The 22,257-nt window shown below is 43.9% G+C and overlaps 1 protein-coding gene across 1 annotated transcript in view; it reads right to left on the bottom strand.

Annotated features, from left to right (window-relative positions):
- Positions 1-541: 541 nt before the first annotated feature.
- Positions 542-22,257, bottom strand: part of cpne7 (copine VII) — a 190,995-nt gene continuing 169,279 nt past the window's right edge. The window contains exons 11-15 of the mRNA XM_078544786.1: positions 18,459-18,513; positions 4,914-4,965; positions 3,821-3,954; positions 2,806-3,042; positions 542-679 (exon numbers count right to left, since the gene is read on the bottom strand). Of these exons, the coding sequence (XP_078400912.1) occupies positions 542-679; positions 2,806-3,042; positions 3,821-3,954; positions 4,914-4,965; positions 18,459-18,513 (616 nt within the window). The remainder of the gene's footprint in view (positions 680-2,805; positions 3,043-3,820; positions 3,955-4,913; positions 4,966-18,458; positions 18,514-22,257) is intronic.

Consider the following 22,257-nt stretch of genomic DNA (forward strand, 5'->3'; position numbering starts at 1 on the left):
AATTATTCAAAAATCATTTCCCCAGTATAACCACATGTTATATGAAGAAGTGTCTTAAGTATGGGGTTTTAAATCAAAATCTTCAGATTAACTATGAAGCCAAGAATGCAGGAACCATGCAGCATGTGCCACATGTAGTTTGCTTTCTGCGGTGGTTTTAATTGTTTTTTGAGGAAATTCTTCTTGACATGTGCTATAGAAGGTAAAGCATCCTGTTCCTACATCCATTTTCCATTTACATCTCTATTCACTCCTGACGATATATATGTGCCATTAACTCAGAAAAGCACTGGAGCAATATGATGTGTCTGAGTATTGGCAGATTATTACCCAGTTCCATCTTTCAACCTTGACATTTTGCTGTGGTTGATCATTGCCATGGACCTTGCGATTTGTTTACTAGAACTATGGAAATTGTTGAATGACTTTTTTTTTATCTTAAAATATATGTAGAAAACCAGTTACATTACATGAATATTATTTTCACAGGCTGCCATATCATTCTCTTTTCGGAGACCTCCACATATAATGGTCAGTCCATTTATTCAGGCGTTGTACATGCTGACTCAGAGGAGTCCACAATTGGACATTTTGGTGCAATTGCCTTGTAACTGTAATATTCCACAACTTGCTTCGGAACTTCTGCTAAGACACATTTGGCCAAAGCTGCTGGAGAGGCCTGGAACACAGATCAAGACATCAATGAAGAAACCAACTTCTCTCTTGTTTCAGCTCATTGTACTTCTGTATCTAGCAACTTACAAAAGCTATGAAAATAAAACAAAATAAATTAATTCAAGCTTTAATGAGCATTATCCCCACAATAAAGTTGATCTCAAATGTTTACGCTTCTTCACAAACAGCAACTTTGCATTTACATTGTGTCTTTAACATAATTCAACATCCCAAGGTGCTTTGCAGCAGCATTATAAGATAAGATTTGACACAGAGCCAAATAAGAAGATTTGGGCTTGGATTTTGCAGTCCGTGGCGAAGCAATGGCCCACACCACTGACTGCGAGAAAGCAATCTTTGTGGTGAGGATCTCGCCTTTCCTGATGTCAGTTTAAATCTGGTGTCAAGTTAAGGGGATCTCCAGGAGTCCAGCAACAGTGATGAAGCTGTTTACTTCCTTTTGAATGATTCCTCTGGGTCACTGGGCTGGAGTTTCAATCAAGGAGGCAGGTATCAAGAGGTGGGGAATTTTCCCAACTCTGAAACCCTACCTCCATACTGGAGGAGTCTGGCCATCATATTTTCTTGCCCGGAAGGCGGACTTAGGCTAGAGAGGGGCCTGCTGCCTCCAGAGGCAGGCCCAAGATGGCAATGGAGGTGAGCCAATGGTGAGGCTGGAGGTAAGAAGGCCTGTCTCTGTTTGTTGGACTATTGGCCCAGTTGTTATCATTGTTGTTAGAGCCTCTAGCCCTCATCACCCTCACCCATATCCATCCCTCTCCTCCTCCATGCTCCTCATATCTCCACACCCTCCAATATTTCCCATGCTCCCTCTGTCTCCATGCCCTCAATGCTCTCTCATATCTCTCATGTTCCCTCCATATCCTTCCTGTGCCCCCATGCCTCTCCATACCCTCTCACCCAGTGCATGCATGAGGTACACAACCAATGAGCCATATAATCACATTAGCAAGTTTCTGCAATGCTCACAAGAAAAAAAAATCAACATTCCCTTTGAAATACATTGCCCCCCCCTTACCTTCTCATAAAGCTGTCAAACACAGGCAGTGGAAATCCCACTGAGGAAAGCTTTAATCCACTTATCACCTCTTAATCTTGTTCAAATAAACACATACATTGAAAAACCTCTTCAAAGAAAGATCAGGTTATTACAAGGTAGTAAAGATGTCAATCACACAAAGCTAGAAGTTCCTTTTGACAAACAGACTTCTATTGAGCTGAGTCCATTATTCAATCTTGGAGCCTGGCCAAGCATTCATAATGAGACCATCTGGTAACTATATCAATAAAGGCAGGTTGAGTAGATGGCCAGACATCAGTTTTTCCAACTGGCCTTATTATGAATGCTTGGCTGAGATCTAAGAATGGCTAATGGACTCAACTCAGCAGGAGTCTGTTTACTCAGTTGTAAAGGGGAGTGCTAGCTATGTGTGACTGACACCTTTATTATCTTGTAATTACCCAATCTTTCTTTGAAGAGATTTTTCAATGCATGTGTGCTTATTTGGACAAGATTAAGAGGTGTGAAGTGCAATAAAGCTTTCCTCAATGGGGCTTTCAATGCCTGTATTTGATTGATAGCCTAATGAGAAGGTGAAAGGAGCAATGTTTTTTCAAAGGGAATGGCAAAAGCATAATTGTTTCTTTTTGTTCCAGACTTGAGGCTAGGATTCTCCAATGGTTAACAACTCCTCTGAGGTGCCATGAATCATGTCTAACAAAGTGGGCCTGACTCCAACAAAAAATGAAATGCCCAACCCCTCAATGGAACTAGCAAGGACAGGAGTGCTGCATGTGGGCTCGTTACCCACACCCTTACTCGTGATGGCAAAAATTTCTGGAAATGGGAATGGGGCAGGAATCCTGGAATCAGGTGCCACCCTCATTTTTAAACGTGGCTCAACATGGCCCAACTCCACAAAAATCCAGGCCACCATTTACTCTGAAGATTGTGATCTCTGTAATAGACCAAAAACTGTGAATGAATAGCTTATTCCTTAGGTTAAACTGCCTTATTTAGTTTAAAATCACGATCTCTCCTATCATGATTTTAAATAAAATACCTCTCTACAATAAGAAGCATAACTCAAAAAATACTTTAGACCTTACATTTTTAAATTCACGGAAGGGGACAAATTGAACAATGTCTCGTAGTGCAGGTTCCCCCTTTGGAGATCGTAAAACCCCATCATCACCATCCAGTATCTGCATATCTGTAAAATCTGCATTGCCGACACCAACAATGATGATGGACATTGGTAGGTATGATGCTCGGACTATTGCCTCCCTTGTATCTGCCATGTCAGTGACAACACCATCGGTTAGGATCAGCAGGATAAAGTATTGCTGCAAAGATAAAAATAAGGTACGATCAGAACAGAAAGATCCCCATATAAAATCCTTGAAGCAAGTAGAATTTATTCACTGTTATATTATTTTTCTGGTTTTACGGCAACAGTGTCATTTTATGCAAAATTACTGAACTGCCTAATTGTTACTATTGCCTCAAACACTACTGAAGATGTCAACTTCTGATGTGGAATGGCTGTATCAGCTGCCATTCAGTCCCTGTTCAGCTTTAAAGCCTTTTAGGAAATCCTGGGATTATCAAAGGTGCTATATAAATGCAACACACTTCCTTTTCTTTGTATGTGAGCTGAGACATTGAGCACCATTCATTCATGGGGGCTTCACAGCCAACCTCAATCCTTTTGTTTACCTTACAGGGGCATTTTTCAGCTGAAGTCATGGTGGGGATGGCTATTAACTGCAGGAATCCTAGCAGATTTTTTTTCATTGCAAGCCCAGGGGTGTTAAAATTAATTCATCCTATTAAAGCTGAGATCAGCAATGTAGCCCAGGCCAAGAATCAAAGCTGGGACCCCATAATCAATATGGTTCCTTAGCTTATGACATGGCGCATTTACTCATGAATCCAGTTAAATAGCCTGAAATAACACATCGGTCTGCTCAACATTCCTAGCAACCCCAGGTAGGGAGAGGAGCGACTAAAAGATCAACTAGTGTGTGTAAAGATTTCAAATGGCTACCTACGTCAGATTGCAAGCTGTGTCCTCTGTGCGTTTCTGAGATCTATGTGTTTTGTTAAGTAAGATATACATACAGATGCTTCTTTTGTCTTCTCCTCCTCAGCAGCCACCTTAGCCACTTTCCCTATGATAGGGGACACATTGGTTGGGCCATAGAGCTGGATTTTGGGTAGGCAGCTCTGATACGATTCAACAACTCCCTGTATTCCTTTAACAAAAAAAAAGAAAGAATTCAGTTAGAAGTTGCTGTCGTATATATATATATACAGTGATATAAAACATCACAAACCTTGAGCATAATATACGAAAGCAAGAGATTTATACCATCCATGCCTGCACACCCAGTCCTCCAGCAGCCAAAGCTAGTGCATCACATATATTGAAACAGGTTATATATTATTTGTGCTAATGCTGAATGTTTTTTGTGACTGCTCTAGCCAGTTAGCATTCATTTGCTTCTAAAACAAACGGCATTTTCAGCACTTTGGGGTTTGATTTGGGAAATCATTGGGCTTCTTTGAGAAAATAACACACCCAGTGACAAGGAAACCCTGAGGATATCATAGATTTAGGTTTCAGCAAAGCTTTTGACAGTGTGCAGCACAGGAGATTGACCAAAGACATGGATGAGGCTCGCAGCATTAGATGGACTGAAGTAGGGATGGCAGTGGGAAATAATAGGAACTAGGTGATGGACATTGTAAAAATGAGAATGGCTGTTACAAGTCACTTGGCCATTATAGGCCTTTTCCACTTCATGAAATAAAAACAGAAAATGCTGAAAAAACTCAGCAGGTCTGGTAGCATCTGTGGAGAAAGAAACAGAGTTAATGTTTCGAGTCTGTATGACTCTTCTTCAAGAAGGATGATACAGGCTCAAAACATTAACTCTGTTTCTCTCTCCATAGATGCTACCAGACCTGCTGAGTTTTTCCATCGTTTTCTGTATTTATTAGCACAAATTGGAGTTGTGCTCCACAGTGTAAAGTGGTGCGAGAGGGCCTCCTTAAGGGGTCTCACACTACAGGTCTCTAAAGCTATTTTGGGATCTAACCCCATAGTCATACTGCCACATCTGCATTGTTCTGAAACGTAAACTATATCACAGCGACACATAAGTGACAGGAAAACCACATCTTCAATTGAGTGAAACTGGTTTTGGCTTACCTTCACATTCGTCATTTTCCGAATTGAAGTTAATGGCAAAATTATGTGAAACCTGTAAAAGGAAGTAATCCAGTGAAATAAAATGACTTACATTCTTCCATTCACAAGGAGACCATATTCTATTATTTTGGCTGATCTAAGCCACACTTGACATGACCTGTTCATTCTCCATTGGAAAAGGAGCTATGAAGATGATTCACACTGAATTTGCAATTATACCATGTAATGTCTCATGTGTGAAGTATCCCTTTTACATTCACAGCAGTGAAAATCACATTGACTGACAGCATAAGCAGGCAGCATCTGGCTGATATTAAATTTAATTTTGATTCTAATTTTGAGGCACATCTATCCATCGTTAGTGCTAGTGCACTGTTATTGTTTACAAAACCACTACAGATAATGTCTTCCAATACTGTACTGACAAAAATGCTATTTGAAGGAAAAAAAGGATTAACAACACTTATATCACACCGTCCTCAGAAAAACTGAGATTTCCCAAAGTAATTTTACAAGGAATTCATCAAGTGAACATGGAAAGTACATTTGTCATAATGCCTGTGACTCAATTCAGACCTGGTCTCAGGGGTGAAAGATGGGTATTAATCCAATCTGTTCTTCAGTCTGCTTATAATTCCATTCATTTCAGTGGAAAATTTTATAAAACCATAAGTAACAAACAATAAGCAAGCTTAAAAATCACAGAGTTTGTTCTTCCATCAGGCCCGTCATCAAAAGAATGAGTCATGATTGGAAATAAAAATCAGGTCTGGCACATTCGGGAGTATGATTATCTTTCAGTATCAATTTTATGTTTTTATACACTTAATTTTTCTTTGTACATTTTGTGCTAGGTAAAGGTGAAGGATATCAGTTCTGGTGATCTGAACATTTTTCCATTTTCTTGCACCTTGTTTCACGATCCAATATTGCCAAATGAAATGCAGAATAAGAGGTTGATTCCTCTAGCCTAGCCATCCTCAGCCACAAAAATAGGAAAACATCCTGTACAATAGCAGCATTTCTTATAGAAGCCACTGATAGTGTCAGACTGAGGTATCAATTTTGTACCAAGTCATGTCAAGTTATGGACAATTCTGTATTGCAGATTTGTGGCCACTAAAAACTGAGATTTCCCAAAGTAATTTTACAAGGGATTCATCAAGTGAACATGGAAAGTACATTTGTCATAATGCCTGTGACTCAATTCAGACCTGGTCTCAGGGGTGAAAGATGGGTATTAATCCAATCTGTTCTTCAGTCTGCTTATAATTCCATTCATTTCAGTGGAAAATTTTATAAAACCAGAAGTAACAAGCAATAAGCAAGCTTAAAAATCATAATTACTTAGGATTTTAGCAAATTTTAAGATCCTCAATTAGAATTGCCTATTAGCCTTGCTCCAACCCAACTCTGCAACCTCCTCCATATATCAACATTTATATATTAAACCACTGGACCTCAAGAGAAGTGGCCACAAACGCTGCTGGAAGAGTATTTTTTTCCTTCCTGAATCTAATTTCAAATCAGTTGGCTGTATTCAGAGAAAAGAAAATAATTGTGTAATCAGACAACTTTATGCCTGTGCTTGAGAAACTCACATTGTGAGGGATGTGGAGATCGGGACAAAATACCCCAGTGGTCTTAGAATGCACCATTTTTTTAAAAATGGACAACTTGAGACCACTCACAATTAATACCATTTCTCATTTCTCATTGACAAGCCAAGCTGTACCTGCCCAGCACTCTATGGCCTGAATTTTACCCTTGGCAGGCGCGCGCGATTGGCGGTCCCATGACCGGTCAGGAAAAAGGCCACCCGCCCGCGATCAGCCCCCGACCGCGATTTCACACTGGCTGGCCATTTAAGGCCCACCCAGCGTGAAACATGTCTTCCCAATGGTCAGGAAGGGCTGGGCAGGGGCAGGGGCCTGTTGGCCGCCTGCCCAATGGTGACCCAGTGGGCGGTTAAAAACGGCACAGGCAGCTCCTTGAAGGCTGCCAGGGAAGAACATATCTTCTGCTTTCTGAAGGCTGAAGCCATGACCTCAAATGCGGCTGGAGATGCCAGGCAGGAGGCCAGGTCAAGTGGGAACTCGGCCCCACGGTTTTCGGACAAGTGCTTCGCGGTCCTCGCGGTAAGAGTGCAGTGCACAGAGGTGAGAGTTTCAGATGCTGCAAACATTCCTGTGTAGTCTCTTCATTGATGGGAGCCTCAAACCTGGAGTCCCCATTGATCACTGAAAGATGATGGTACCATGGCGCAGATCTCCATTGGCTCACCAGGGTGCCTGGGATGCACAGTGCCAGTGTGATGACTTTAACTAATGACATGTCCTTTTTCTTCCTTAGATTCGCCAGCAGCCACTCAATCGCATGATCCCGAAGAGCCACACCTTACACCAGAGAACCACTGGGCTCACACCCACTCTTTGAACCAGGCACCAGTGCAGATACCAGCACCTTGGTGGGCAGTAGATCTTCAGCTAGAATGTCGAAGCACAGGGGTAAGGGCACTTCACACTCATTTGAAGAGCAGGCAGAGGTAGAGAGTGCCCAGGGTGCCAGCAGTCGGAGGGCTGCTAGAGACCAGGATAATGCTCAGTCGAAGGCAGGTGGTGAGCCTCTGGAGTCATCCATTAGGTGGCAGATGCTGGACGTCCAGCGGGATATGTGGGAGGATCCGGCGGAGATCCATGAGGGTATGCGTGCCATAGTCTTTGTTGTGGAGGAGTCCATGTGGAGCATGCTCACTGCGTTGACCCTGTTGGCTGAGCGCACTGCCTCCTCCATTGAGAGTGGCGACTCTCATGGAGAGGCAACTCTAGGGTTAGAATCAGGGATTTCTGGGTTTGCGCTTGGATCTGCAAGCCCTCGCCCAGGTGGTCAGTGCCAGTGTGGGAGATGGATGAGGGACTTAGTATCCCAGATAGGTTCCATAAGACCATAAGACATAGGAGCAGAAATTAGGCCACTCGGCCCATTGAGTCTGCTCTGCCATTCAATCATGGCTGATAAGTTTCTCAACCCCATTCTCCCGCCTTCTCCCTGTCCATCAATGGTGAGCGGGGAAGTCAAGAGCAACCTCACGTTGGCGCTTGTTGCCTCTGCAGGCTCCTCTCAGGGCACTCTGGTTGGCGGGAGCAGCTCCTCCGCCCCTCTGCCAGTAACAGTGACACCTGATGAGGATCGATAACCTGGAAGAGGCCAGCCATGGCACTAGCTGCTCCCTCCCAGGCGGGGGCAGCACAGGCTCTGGCCAGATGACAACCGCCAAGGTCATCAAGGCCAACAAGACAGCAGAGTCAGCAGGCTGTCTCCAATGCCACTGCCAGAGAAGGCGGGGCGGGGGCGGGGCGGGGGCGGGGGGGGGGCGCGCTGCAGCACCAAGACGTAGCACTCGCAAACATAAGTTTAAGGCACCATGAGCACAAGAGGATCTGGTCACGGGTGATCTTCTGTTCTGTATTGTTTTGTTTATGTTTTCTGGTCTGGGAATGAAAGTTATGTTAATTTTTTTGGATTGTCAAAATGACATAAATTTTGTTTTGTCGTATAGGCCTGAGTATGCTTCACCTTTTTACATTTTTGGTGCAGGGTATGCCAGTATGTAATGCTGGATGTGAGTGGCTCTAAACTTTATTGAACAGGCACCTAATGAACCTTGGGTTCAAATGAAAGGGTCATTTCAGACGTCCGGGTTGGAGGCAGCAGCACTGGCATGAGGTGGAAGCAGATTTTTCGCAGCCTAGCTGAAGGAGCATTGGATCAAGGCGTCCCTGCCTCCTTGAAGGATACAGAGGTCTGCCTCCACGCCCAGAGTGTTCTCCTCAACGAGCTCCTCTTCTGACTCACTACTGGATTCATCCACTGTGACCTGTGGAGCTGCGTCAACATCCTCTTCCTCCAGTGGCTCCCCCCTTGCCAGTGCCAGGTTGTGGAGAGCGCAGCATGCAGTCACTATCAGTGATGCCCACTCTGCGGGTTATTGTAGTGCTCCCCCTGAACGGTCCAGGCCTCAGAAGCGCATCTTCAGAAGACCCAGGTCCTCTCTATCACCGCCCTTGTGGAGGCTTGACTCCTATTATAACATTGCTCTGCCTCCCTTCATGGGTGGTGGAGAGGCATCATGACCCACCTTTTCAACGGACAGCCTTGTCACCCAGCAGTCATCCACCCAATTGGGCTGGAGCACTGAAGAGCCTCAGCACCTGGGAGTGTCTGAAGATATAAGCAGCATGGGAGCTGCCAGGGTACCTTGCACAGACTTGCAGAATCTGCATCCTGTGGCTGCACACTGTCTGGAAGTTCATGGAGTGGAATCCTTCCTGATGTCCACATGTGTGCAGTCAATTGCACCCTGGATGTGAGGGAAGCCAGCAATCACTGCAAACCCTCTGGCTCGCTCAGCCTGGCTGGCCTCTTCCATACAGAAATGAATAAATGTCATTACCCGCCTGAACAGAGCTTCTGTCACCAGCTTAATGCAACTGTGGACAGCTGATTGGGACACTCCACACAGATCCCCCACTGACCCCTGGATAGAGCCAGAGGCATAGAAGTTGAGGGCCACTGTGACCTTCAGAGCCACTGGCATGGGGTGTCCACCCAGTTAGAGTTGATCTCAGGCCTAATCATCTGACAAATGGAGATCACAGTCTCCCTGGAGAGGCAGAGCCTCCTTCGGCATTGCACTTCAGACATATTGAGGTAGCTGCATGTCCGCCTGTAATCCCTGGCAGCAGGATAGTGGCATCTTCTGGGGCACCTTCCACCTTGAACTTCCTGCTGGCCATGCCCCCCTGTGCCTGCATCTCCCCTCCCACAGGTCCTGGAAGCCACATTGGGACACCTGGCCTCCTCTCCCTTCTGCTCCTCTCTTCCTCCTCAGAGGAGGTGCCTCTGTTGGACAGCACAATCCCCATTACCAGGGTCACGGACGGTTGTCTGATACCTGGGAGGGTCCACATGGTCAGAATCCTCTGGGGGACCTTGGAGACACCAATGATTCCTGGAATAAAGCCTCGAAATGCTAAGAATGAAGCTCAGAACTGAGATGAAGCTGTCAAGTTCAAATAATCAACCAGCAGCAAACAATCTAAACTCCTCACTACTCACACTGGCAATGCTGCTGACCCTTTTTATCCCACCCTTGGATGAGGTTTTGCAAAATGTGGGCTGCCCGTTTTGCCCATGCAACAAGCGCGAAATCGCACGGGCAACGTAAAATCGATTTTTTAATGGCCTTAAGTGGCCTTTTAATTAATGGCGGGCGCAGCTCCAAACCAGCGCGATCTGAAGATTGCACGCATGTGGGATGACATCGGGACGCTTGCCTGATGTTTTCTCATGCTATTTTATGCAAGGCGTAAAATTCTGCCCGATAAGTCTCAGGTAAAAGTGAATGGAATTCTGGGATTTGGTGTCTATCAGAGTGACGTGTATTGGTAATATGATAGTCCACCAGTCTGACATGTTTGCTGCATTTTCACCCTACTCTCATTTGTATGGTCAACTCATTTGCATGTGCTTCTGAAATTTATTAACACAAATCCTGTGTAACATGAAAATATTAAGCTAAGAGATCTTGGAATTTAACAGTACAGCCTTTATAAAACCAGGAATGGCTGCAGATTATACCAATAGACTAAGGAACAGCATGTACATTGGGAACTTTTTGCTAGACTGAGCTCACTGTCAGGAGCTTACAGCATGCTGTATGTTTTTGTGTCACTTTTTGAACAAGGAGGAGGTCTGTCAGTGGCATCCAAAGAAGGGACCAGGACATTGGAAGGAAGCAAAGAGAGGCTCAAAATTTTACAGAAAATGATCTACAAAACTTTCTGAATGCGAAGCAGCAGAGAGAGACAGACTGTTGTATGCCCACAGGAGGAAAGCATAAAAATTTATTTCACATGCCATGTGGAGGGAGCTGGCAGTGAAACTAAGTGCCAACTCTTTCACAACAGAACTGCAGACACACAATCTGGATACTGAGTGAAAGGCTACTTCTGCTCAGGGCTGTTAAGGGAATATGCTGTGGGAGCTCGCAAAGCTTCAGTGGTGCCAACAATGCCCACCTGCGTCTTGGGAAAAATGGCTGGATGGCCCTATCTTGCTGTTGGCCTGTTGCTTTGCCAAATTGGATGAATTCCCCAGCTTTGAAGAAAGATATGTTAATTATCTGATGAATACATACACAAACTGCGCCCTCAATCATGTTATACAGATTTTGCAGCTGCCTGAATTAAGACAGTGTGATAAAATTGTGTGGCCATGGCCATCATAGGCACAGGAAAGGGCAGCAGTGGCAGCAGGTCGCATGCATGGCTGGTAAGGGTCCTTTATTGCCTCCTTGATCAATTCCACTCTTTTGCTGTACAGTTCCCCACTAACTCTTCATAGGGCCTGGTTTACACATTTTTTTCGGGAGGATGAATATCTTGGAGGGAACAATCTTCTCATATGCTGCCTCATTATCCTTATGTCCATGCTATCCTCCTCCTCCTCTTCCATGATAATAGCCAGAATTATCCGGCCCCATTGGCATCAGGCACCATGGCGGGTGGTGGAGGGGGTGGTGGGTAACAATATGGCGAGAAGCCCAACAATCAGTTTCATGCCGTCGTGATACCAGTTTGCGATCGTCCACTCCACCTGTAAATGGCAGGCCGTGTTTCCCGCCACCGCATGTCAGGGACCTAATTTCAATACTTCAGCATCTCATTTTAACGCCTGCTCACCCCCCCATGCTGGATCATCTGGATCACACCGTGTTTCACAACTGTACATAAGCGACGAGCACCTAGTGAGTTGCACTTCGCTCAGGACTTTGAGGTTTGTTTGCCTACCTTTCTTCGGGCAGCACTTGAGGTCATCAATGCCAGGCTTCGCAGACACCACAAAGCTTTAAGGGGGGTTCACAGGCAGATCTCTACCTACCAGGTCAGCCGTAGGGCAGGGGTGGCTTTTTAATGGCTGCAGGGCTAGGGCTTGCTTGGGTATGGGGGAGAAGTGGCCTCAGGGAGGTGAAGAGGCTTCAGGGCAAGGGCCGTGCTGGGGATGGGGGGTATCCCAGGGCGTGTGTGTGGGGGCACATGTTGATCTGTGCAAATGGCTGTTAAGATAGTGAGGGCTGAGGAGGCAGTCTCCAGAGGAGATGAGGCCAGGTGGAGATGTGGTGGTGTGTGTGAGAGAAGGTGCCACTATCTTGCTGGGACCAATGTTTTGGTGAAATATATAACTAGGACTGTGGAAAGGGTTTTAAGCTAAAATAGGGGGTGAAGGTTAGGTGAATAGGGATTTAGAAAACTAAAGAGAAAAGTCAAGATAATAGAACAGTGCAGTGATTTGGGTAAAGACAAGCAGAGTGAGAAAGGAAGGGAAAGAGAGTTCAATGGTAATAGTGCATCAGCAAATAAGGTCTATGCAAATAATAGTAGTAAAAAATAAAATTAAAGGCTCATTAACTGAATGCACAAAGCATTTGCAATAAGATAGGTGAACGAGTGCTACAAATAGAGATAAATAGTTCAGATCTGATCACCAAATACAGAGTCATGGTTACAAGATGATCAAGGTAGGGAGATAAATATTCCAGGGTACACATTTTAAAAAGACAGGCAGAAAGAATAAGGAGGAGGAGCAGCCCTGATAGTCAGGCATGGCATAAGGATTGTAGTGAGAAAGGACCTTGGCTTTGAACATCACAAAGTAGAATCAGCATTGGGTAGAGATTAAGAATAACAAAGGTCAGAAAACACTGCGGGAGTAGTTTATAGGCCCCCTAACAGTGGTCATACCATTGGACAGAGCATTAAACAAAAAATTATTGGAGCTTGTAACAAAAGCAATGTAATAATTGTGGGGGACTTTAATCCTCATAAAGACTGGACCAATCAAATTAGGAAAGGTGGTCTGGAAGATGAGTTTATAGAATGCTTTCTTGACATTTGCCTGGAATAATATGTTGTGGAACCAATTAGGGATAAAGCTATTTCGCATTGTAAAAGCTACTTTGAGCAAAGGTGATCATAGTACAATATAATTCTACATTAATTTTGAAAGTGACATACTCCAGTCCTAAACAAGACTCTTAAACTTAAACAAAGTCAATTAAAAAGGTAAGAGGGGGAAGCTGATGGGGTAAATAGATTTAAACGTTTGGCGATAAATAAACATTGAAAGAAACAATTCAAAAAGTTCAACACAAATACATTCCATTAAAAAGAAAAACTCAGCAAGGAAGATCATCCCTGGCTTACTAGAGAAGTTAAGGATAATACTAGATTAAAAGAAGGGGTTCAAAGAAAAGTAGTAAACCTGAGGATTGGCAGTGTTTTAGGAACCAGCAAAGGGCTACCAAAAGGTTGATAAGAAGGGAAATATTGAATATGAAGGTAAACTAGCCAGGAATATGAAAACAGATTGTTGAAGCTTTTGCAAGTATATAAAAAGGAGGAGAGTAGCTAAAGTAAACATTGGTCCCTTGGAGGCATAGGTAGGAGAAATTATCATGTGGAATGAGGAAATGGGAAAACTATTTAACAAATATTTTGTGTGTCTTCACAGTAGAAGACACAGATTACATGCTAGAAATAGAGGGCAAGGGACTAATACGAGTAAGGAACTTAAGGTAATTAATATCAGCAGAGAAAACATATTGGAGAAACTTAAGAGACTAGAATCCATCAAATCCCCAGAAGCGGATGGCCTACATCCCAGGGATCTAAAAAAGGTAACTGCAGAGACAGTGGATATGTTAGTTATGATTTTACAAAACTCACTAGATTCTCGAATGGTCCCAGCAGATTGGAAGTTAGCAAATATGACATCATTATTCAGAAAGGAGGGAGAGAGAAAACAAAGAATTACAGGCCAGTTAACCTGACATCAGTTGTGGGGAAAATGGTGGAATCTATTATTAAGGAGGCCTTACCTGTGCACTTAGAAAATCATAGGAAGATCAGGCAAAATCAACATGCTCTTACAAAAGGGAAATTGTGTTTGACAAATTTCTTAGAGTTTTTTGAAGATGTAACTAATGGGGGAGATAGAGGGAACAAGTAGATGTAATATACTCAGATTTCCAAAATGCATTGGCCAGAATTTTCCAGCCCAATTAACATCGGGGGTTGTGGCGGGCATGATTGGACAATATGGCAAGAAGGCCAAAAATCATTTTCACACCGTTGTGAAACCAGTTTGCGATCATCCGTTCCACCTGTTAACGGTGGGCCACCTTTCCCACCGCCAGCTGTCGCGAACCTCATTTCAATGCATTTGCATCTCATCATCTTGCCTGCTCGTCAGAATCATCCCCCCAACATCAAATTACCCACCCACATCGGCGGGAAAACATGCTGGCCCAGAACACGTCTTGACAAGTGTGACGTGCAGAAGTCAGAACTTACCGTTAGGGCCTTGATCAGATCGCAGGCATCTGAAAAGCAGAAGAGGCTGGAGCGAGCAAATCCTGGATGAACATGTGCATCACATGCTGGGTGGATTTTCATGGTCAGGGCTCCGTTGCGAAGCAGCTCACAGGAGGTGGGAGTTCTCAGCTCATGTCTCGGGTCTGCTTCGGGACATCACAGTGTTGGCCATGGGCTGCTTTGAGTAATCATCAAGGTGGGGGAGAGGAAAGTCCAGCTGTGAGTGGGAGAGGGAGGTGTAATGAATGTGGGGTGGTGGTGGAAGAGGAAGGTCTAGGTTTGACTGGGAGAGGAAGGTGTAACAAGGGGTGGGGTGATGTTGGGAGGGGGGGAACAAAGGTGTCGGGGGGTTCAGATTGGGAGGCGGGGGAGGGAGAATGGTGGAAGGGGGTGTAATGCGGAGAATGCGAAAACTGGGGAGGTAGGTGAAAGGGAGAAGGAATGTGTATGGGAAGGAGTTCAGGTTGGAAGGAGTTCAGAAGGAAGAAGGCCTTCGGGGGGAGAAAGTAGTGCGGGGGGAGGAAGGAGTTCGGAGGGGCAGGACTTCGTGGGGAGGAAGGAGTTCAGAAGGGGAAAGGGCTTCAGGGATAGAAAGGAACTTGGAGGGGGGGAAGGGCATGGAAGGAGATCAAAGGGGGGAAGGAGTACAGAGGGGGAAGGAGTCCAGGGGAAGGAAGGAGTCAGGAGGGAGTAAGGGTGGAAGAGGGAGTAAGGGGAGGGGGGCGGAGTATCCAGGTGAAAGTGCAAGGGAGGGTTCTGTGGAGTCAATGAATTCCTCCTGGGGAGCGAACTGAGGGTGAGCATGGTAGGAGGGAATGGTGAATATGGGAGGGGGCAGGGAGAGCCAGAAGGGTGTGAGGGTGAGGGTGCGATGGTAGCGATAGAATGGACCATGGGAGTGGTTGATGGGGACTCGGAGGCAGATGCGGACCCTGAGGGTGGGTAGGAGGAGGTCAGGGGGGTTCAATGCGGATGGGGCAGGATTCTCAGAAGCGTAGGGAATGTGCACATTCACCTGGACATCTTGGAAGGAAAAGGGTTCTGGTTGGTAGATGATGGTGGGGACATGGAAGGCGATGCCAGGGGGGTGAAGAGTGATAGCAGAAAGGACATGGGTGACTTGCAGAGGCGAAAGGACGGGAGAGCTGAGAAGAAATCTTACTACGACCATGTTTTTGAAATAAAAAGTGAGAGGAGCCTTGTGTTTGGCAGGCACAAGTGCTACATGGGAGTGTGATCAGTGGATGGGCGCAGATCCAGGTCAGCTCAGATGGACAACTGAAAGAGATCCCTAGCAGGCAGCATTGAAAATGCTCGGGACATTGAGATAAGTGTGGTGGGGGAAGGCTCCACATATGCAATGATTGGCCCTGTTGCCTCTGATGACTTTGGCGTGGGTCCTCTGGAGAGCCAAGGACTTGAGGGCCCCGGTTGCTTTGTCTGTCCTCCTGTGGGCCAGCTGCTTCCTCTGTGGTGACAGAGGACGAGGTTGAGGGGGTCACAGGCGAGGGGGACTCAGAGGAAGAGGACAGCCTCTGAGATTTCTGAATGGATGACCCTGGGTGTCCAGCTGCTGCTCCTCCTCCCTTCGGGTGTCCAAGGGCCCCGGCCTGACTCCTTGAGGGGAAGGAGCACCTGGAGGGACAGCGAGGTGCCCCATTTCCCTTTCGCGTTGCCATGGCAGGAACTCTCCCATGGCTACCGCGATGGACTGCAGGCCTGTGTGCATCTCCGCATTCTGCTGGACCGCGGTCTCTGTGGCATCCACCATCCTTCCCAAGGAGACCTCAATGCATGCACAAAGTGGTGCAATGGGCACCACTTCATCAGAGAGCAGGCGGACGCACTCCTCCAACTCGTGTGCCACTCTGTTGAGGGCTGTCAGCAGATATAGACAGATTAAATGAGTGGGCAGCAAGGTGGCAGATGGAATGTGGGGAACTGTGAGGTTATTCATTTGGGTAGTAAGGACAGCTCAGCAGAATATTTTTTAAAAGGCATGAAACTTATAAATGTTGATGTTCAGAGGGACTTGTGTGTACTTGTACAAGGAGCAGGGAAATTTAGCATGCAGGTATAGCAAGATATTAGGAAGGCAAATGGCATGTTGGCCTTAATTGCAAAAGGATTGGAGCACAAGAATGAGGACATCTTCTACAATTGTATAAAGCTTTGGTGAGACCATGCCTGGAATACTGTACAGTTTTGGTCTCCATATCTACAGGACGATATACTTACCTTGGAGGTGGTACAGCAAGGGTTCAATGGATTGGTCCTTGGAATGAAAGGATTGTCCTATGATGAGAGGCTAAATTGGACCTATATTCTCTGGAGTTTAGAAGAATGAGAGGTGGTCCCATTGAAACATACAAGATTCTGAAAGGGCTTGACAGAGTAAACACTGAGGAGTTGTTTCCACTGGCTCCAGAATCTAGAACATCAGAGCACTGTCCCAGGATAAGAGCAAATCATTTAAGACTGAGATAAGGAGAGATTTCTTCATTCAAAGGGTTATGAATCTTTGGAATTCTCAATGACAGAGAGTTGTGGATTCTCCATCGTTGAGTATATTTAAGACTGAGATAAACAGATTTTTGATCTCTCAGCCAATCAATGAACATAGGAAGCAGGCAGGAAAGTGGAGTTGAGACAGAAGATCAGCCATGATTATACAAGATAGCAAAGTAGGCTCAAAGGGCCATCTTCTTTAGTCCTGTTCCTATTTCTTATGTTCTTATCTTCTTATTGTAGTTTAATGGTTTGAGCAAACTTTGCTTCATCTAGTGTTAACTTGTTCATCTGGAGAGACTGAAGGAAAACATGTGTGAAAAGCACAGAGAACTGGTCCACATCACAAGCGATTTCATTGTTATAACAAGTAGATGTAGTGCATTGCGACCTAACTTCTATAAAGGAAAGTTGTTCAGACTCCTTACAGGTGCAGTGGACATCAGTGAACCCAATGACATATCTATGACAGACATAAATTAATACAAATCATTTATTCCCTACTGAGCCCTATTAACAATACATCTATTTAAATAAATGTACATGCAGGAATGAAATGTAAAATAGGCTAATTCAAAAGATTCTGCCCAATCTACACTCATGAAATTAATATCAGGCTATGATTCAGCATTGGGTCTTCAGTGGTAGCAGAAGTTTCCTTTTCTATTCACATTACCAGTCCATCCATATGTCATCATAACACATAAACATAGAGAAATTAAAGTTATGAGAATTAAATACAGAAATTGAATTCTGGGCACTCACATGGGTTATGTATACAGTCCGGCAGAAAGAATCAAATTAAAGTGAAGTTTCTCACAAACAAGAAGTGGGAATGTAAAAGATACAAACACATAATTTTCATTTGCCATAGTGTAAGCTGATATTTTTAAAAAATAAACAATAATAGATTTAACTTTTCACAAGCCTGCTTGGATGATGAGTCTACACATTTACTTTACTGGTTAGATAGAAATCAAGATGAAAAATGTAAAGGGTGAAGGCAGTTGTGAACAAATACTATATTAAATGCATTTTCCTGGAACATAAATAACAAATGATCAGAATGCAAAGCGCATACATAAATAAATTACCTAAGACATGCAACATATCGAAATTTGATCTCCTTCATTCATAGCAGTGGGAGAGAGTTTCGTCCAAAATGTATTAATAAAATTAAACGTAAAATATTACATAACCCAGTAGAGAGAGCCAAATTTCCCCAAAGTATTTTAATAAGATCATTGCCAACAGTAGATTTGGAAAGAGAAAAGGGGGAAAGATGCAGACAGAGCAGATTGTTAGTTAGCTAAGGACAAGAGATTTGAATCTTAAGAATGCATGTAAATCAGCAGTGGGTATGAGCAGAGAGCAGAGAGGAGGCGCCATGAATGGAAAGGCATTGAACAGGGGCAAGTTGTCTTTCACGAAGGACTTGGTACAAAACTCGGATGAAAGAAAAACAGAGATGTATATAGAACAAAGAGGAACATATATACAAAAGACAAAAGTGAAATAAAAGGAAAGAAACTGGGACAGCAAAAGCACACTAAACAACACAACTCAATGAACCTGTTTCTGAAAGACAGCAAATATTACTTACCACATAATTAGGAGGAATTCTTGCTCCGAATCCTAAGGCAGAGAACTTCTTGTCACTAAAGGATTTAAATTTGAACATTGATCAAAAGAAAAGATAATGTTATCGAATTAAATACAATTTCACCAAAGATCTTGGCAATTTGAAAAGTTGCTGCTTTAACATCAGGAGAGGATGGGCAAGTCTTTACATTTGTGTTCTCTTTCAGATGAACATCATTTTAATTGCAAGTTTCTGGTGAGAATACACTGGTTTCATTTAGATTCCCACCCACTTTCATTGAATGAGAATGTTGTAATATGCCTTTAAGGGATTGCAGCATGACATCATAAAAGGAAGTGTGTCATGTGATCCAGTTTTAGTTTCACTTTTGTGTTCGAGATGAGTAGGTACACACGCACACACACACACACACGCATATGCACACAGCTCTGCAGCTCTGATGTCTTCAAGATTTATGCCTCTGTATAAATGTTCTCATGTGCCTAGTCTCAATAAATGAACCCACAGCGTGTTTACCAAACTCCTTATGAGTGATTGCTGTCTTTATATCATTGTAAAAACATGACAGAGGTCACAGCAACTTTAAATGCCTGGTCTCATTAACGTATTATCAGTTGGTGGGAAGCAGCTATGGAAATTCAGGCCCTCAGCTGCCTGTCTCTGCTCTTCCTGGCCTCACAAAGGAAAGTCAAAAGTTAACAATAATCACATGGTAGGACAGGGTTTCAAAGAAGAAATAGTGGGAGCTTGTCAGAAAAGTACGAAGATTATCATGGGGGGATTTTAATCTACATATTGAATGGGGCAACCAAATGGACAAAGGTAGCATAGATGACAAATTCATAGAATGTTATCGGGATAATTTCTTAGATCAGCACATTCTGGAGCCGGCCAAGGAGCAGGCTATACTGGACCTGGTATTGTGCAGTGAGATAGGGTTAATTAATGACCTCACAGTGAAGTTGCCCCGAGGCAGCAGTGATCATAATATGATTGAACTTTACATTCAGTTTGAGGGAGAGAAGACTGGGTCTAACACTAGTATTTTAAACTGAAATAAGGGCAGTTACAAGGGCATGAAAGCAGAACTAATGAGGATAGAACAATAGAGGTCCAGTGGCAGATATTTAAGGGGATATTTCAGAATACACAAAATAGATACATTCCAACAAGAAAGAAATATTCCAAGGGGAGGATCCACCATCCGTGGTTAACTAAAAAAGTTAAAGATAATATCAAACTTAAACAAAAAGCATATAATTGTGCAAAAATGGGTGGCAGGTCAGAAGATTGAATAGAATGTAAAAAACAGCAAAGGATGACTAAAAGATTAATAAGGAGGGAAAAATTAAAGTACGAGAGAAAGCTAGCTAGAAATATAAAGACAGGCAGTAAAAGTTTCTATAGATATTTTAAAAAGAAAAGAGTTAAGAAAGTGAGCATTGGTCCTACAGAAAGTAAGTCTGAGGAATTAATAATGGAAAATAAGGAGACGGCAGATGAATTGAATATCTAATAGAATGTTATTGTTTATTGCAAGGGAATTGAATACAAGAGTAGGGAGGTTATCCTTCAGTTATACAGGGCATTGGTGAGGCCACATCTGGAGTACCTGTATGCAGTACTGGTCTCCTTATTTAAGGAAAGATGTAAATACACTAGAAACAGTTCAGAGAAGGCTTACTAGATTAATATCTGGGATGGGCGGGTTATCTTATGAGGGAAGACTGGACAGGCGAGACTTGTATCCACTGGAGCTTAGAAGTGTAAGAAGCAACTTGATTGAAACATATAAGATCCTGAAGTGACTTGACAGGGTGAATGTGGAGAAGATGTTTCCTCTTATGGGAGAATCTATAACTCGGGGTCACTGTTTCACAATAAGGAGTCGCTCATTTAGATCAGAGATGAGGAAAAAATTTTTCTCTCAGAGGGTTGTGAGGCTTTTGAATTCTCTTCCTCAAAAGGTGGTTGAGGTAGAGTCCTTGAATATCTTTAAGGCAGAGCTAGATATATCCTAGATAAGCAAAGGGGTGAAAGGTTATCGGGGGAAGGCAGGAATATGCAGTTAAAATCAGGTCAGCCATGATCTTATTGAATGGCTGAGCAGGCTTGAGGGGCCGAATGGCCTACTCCTCTTCCTAATTTGTATGCTCGTAAAAAAATTTTATTGAATGATCTCTTCTGTTTTCAATCCTCTCCTGACTAGAATTCACCTGGCAAGAAAGCCACATTGACTTGCCTGCTCAGCAATTTCACAATGGGGGCTTGGGTTTAGATGATCCCACCAGACTTTGATATACACATTTAAAAATGAACCACATTGGAAGAACAGATTAAAATTGAAGATGTTAGGTACCTGTGAGTAGGCAAGTTGCCTGGTCAGTTTTAGCTGCCTAACCATCAGACAGAAAGGGTTAAAATTGAGCCCATTGATTTTAGTCTTGAACATGTCAATTGAATAAGCGTGTGATATAAAATAGTGAAGTACCTTTTCTTTTGTTTGCTACCTGTTTTAATTATTTATTTATAGGTCTTTAAATGATAAATGATAAATCAGTGGCAATCCCTTGTCACGTTCTTGAATAACAAAAGAAATTCTAACTGGCATTTTTTCATTTGCTATTTTCTTCTTCATTTTTGATCTCTCCAATCTACACATCTCCTACCGCTGAGAGCATGTTCAGAGAACCTGTTCACAGGCCTCCAACGATGTTTTCTCTGAACTAGCTGCCAAGAGGAATGCAAGAACACCCCAGAGATGCAGTTGCCTTCAGGTTCCCTTCCTTCCTGCAGGGAGGTATTTGACATCTGCTAATTGCTTCCACACAGCAATGCGGTCGAAATCAAGAGCTTCCAGTGGAGCTGGGAATTAAACTATTGGCCTCCAACTATTCTACAGCATCACTCATTGTTCCAATCATTACCTCACTTTTGCTTGTGGTAAGCCTCATCTTGTCTGTTGGTCCATTGTAGCAAACAATGGAAAGGTAGCAGTGTTAGTACTAACCCTTTATAGTATTATTCCCACACCTATCAGCTTGCTCCAGCCCAGAGCCCTGCCAGTAACTTTCTGTTGGTATTCAAAATCGAGGGAATATTGCAGACCTGGCAGTGACATTAGCTAACCATTAATGCATAACTTATAGATAGTTATACAAAGGAGCTGGCCAATTGTTATCACGTGGGTTAGCATATGTGTCCTAATGACCTCTCTTGGTTAAGTCTCTGGCTCTGGCTGTGTCTCAAGGCCCCTTCACGGATGCAGGAGAGTACTGGCCACCACTTGGATGGCCACTATATAGTGCGCTTCATGGCTATCCTAAACCCCAACCACCTCCGTCCCATTCCACTTGACCAATTGGCAACAGCTTCGGCCAATCAGCTCAGGCGCAGGCATTATCCTAATCTGCACTGCAAGGCTGCACTTAGCTTGGACCATTGGGGAGACTAGTCCAAACCTTAATAAAGACATTGCAAGGGGCTCTGAGTACCACCACCAGTGACTGCGCCATGGCCATCTTTCACAAAGGGATTGTGCAACTTGCCCAGTTGGCTAATTGCTGTGCTGCCCCTTAAACCTCACATTAATTTGCAGGCAGCACCTGAGAGGTGAAAAATTCTGGAGCATTTGGTGGCACATTCATGCTTTTGCATTGTTTGAGTGGGCAGAAAAGCTTCAGAGGCTCAACTCCAAACATCTCAATGGAGCTGCAGTTGAACGGTCTCAGTTGCGGAAGAATGCTCACTTTTGACAAGCTTTTCAAACCCACCACCCCCGCTGCACCCCGGCATGTGC

This window comes from Cetorhinus maximus, chromosome 6, assembly GCF_964194155.1.
Source record: "Cetorhinus maximus chromosome 6, sCetMax3.hap1.1, whole genome shotgun sequence".
NCBI classification, from domain to species: domain Eukaryota; kingdom Metazoa; phylum Chordata; class Chondrichthyes; order Lamniformes; family Cetorhinidae; genus Cetorhinus; species Cetorhinus maximus.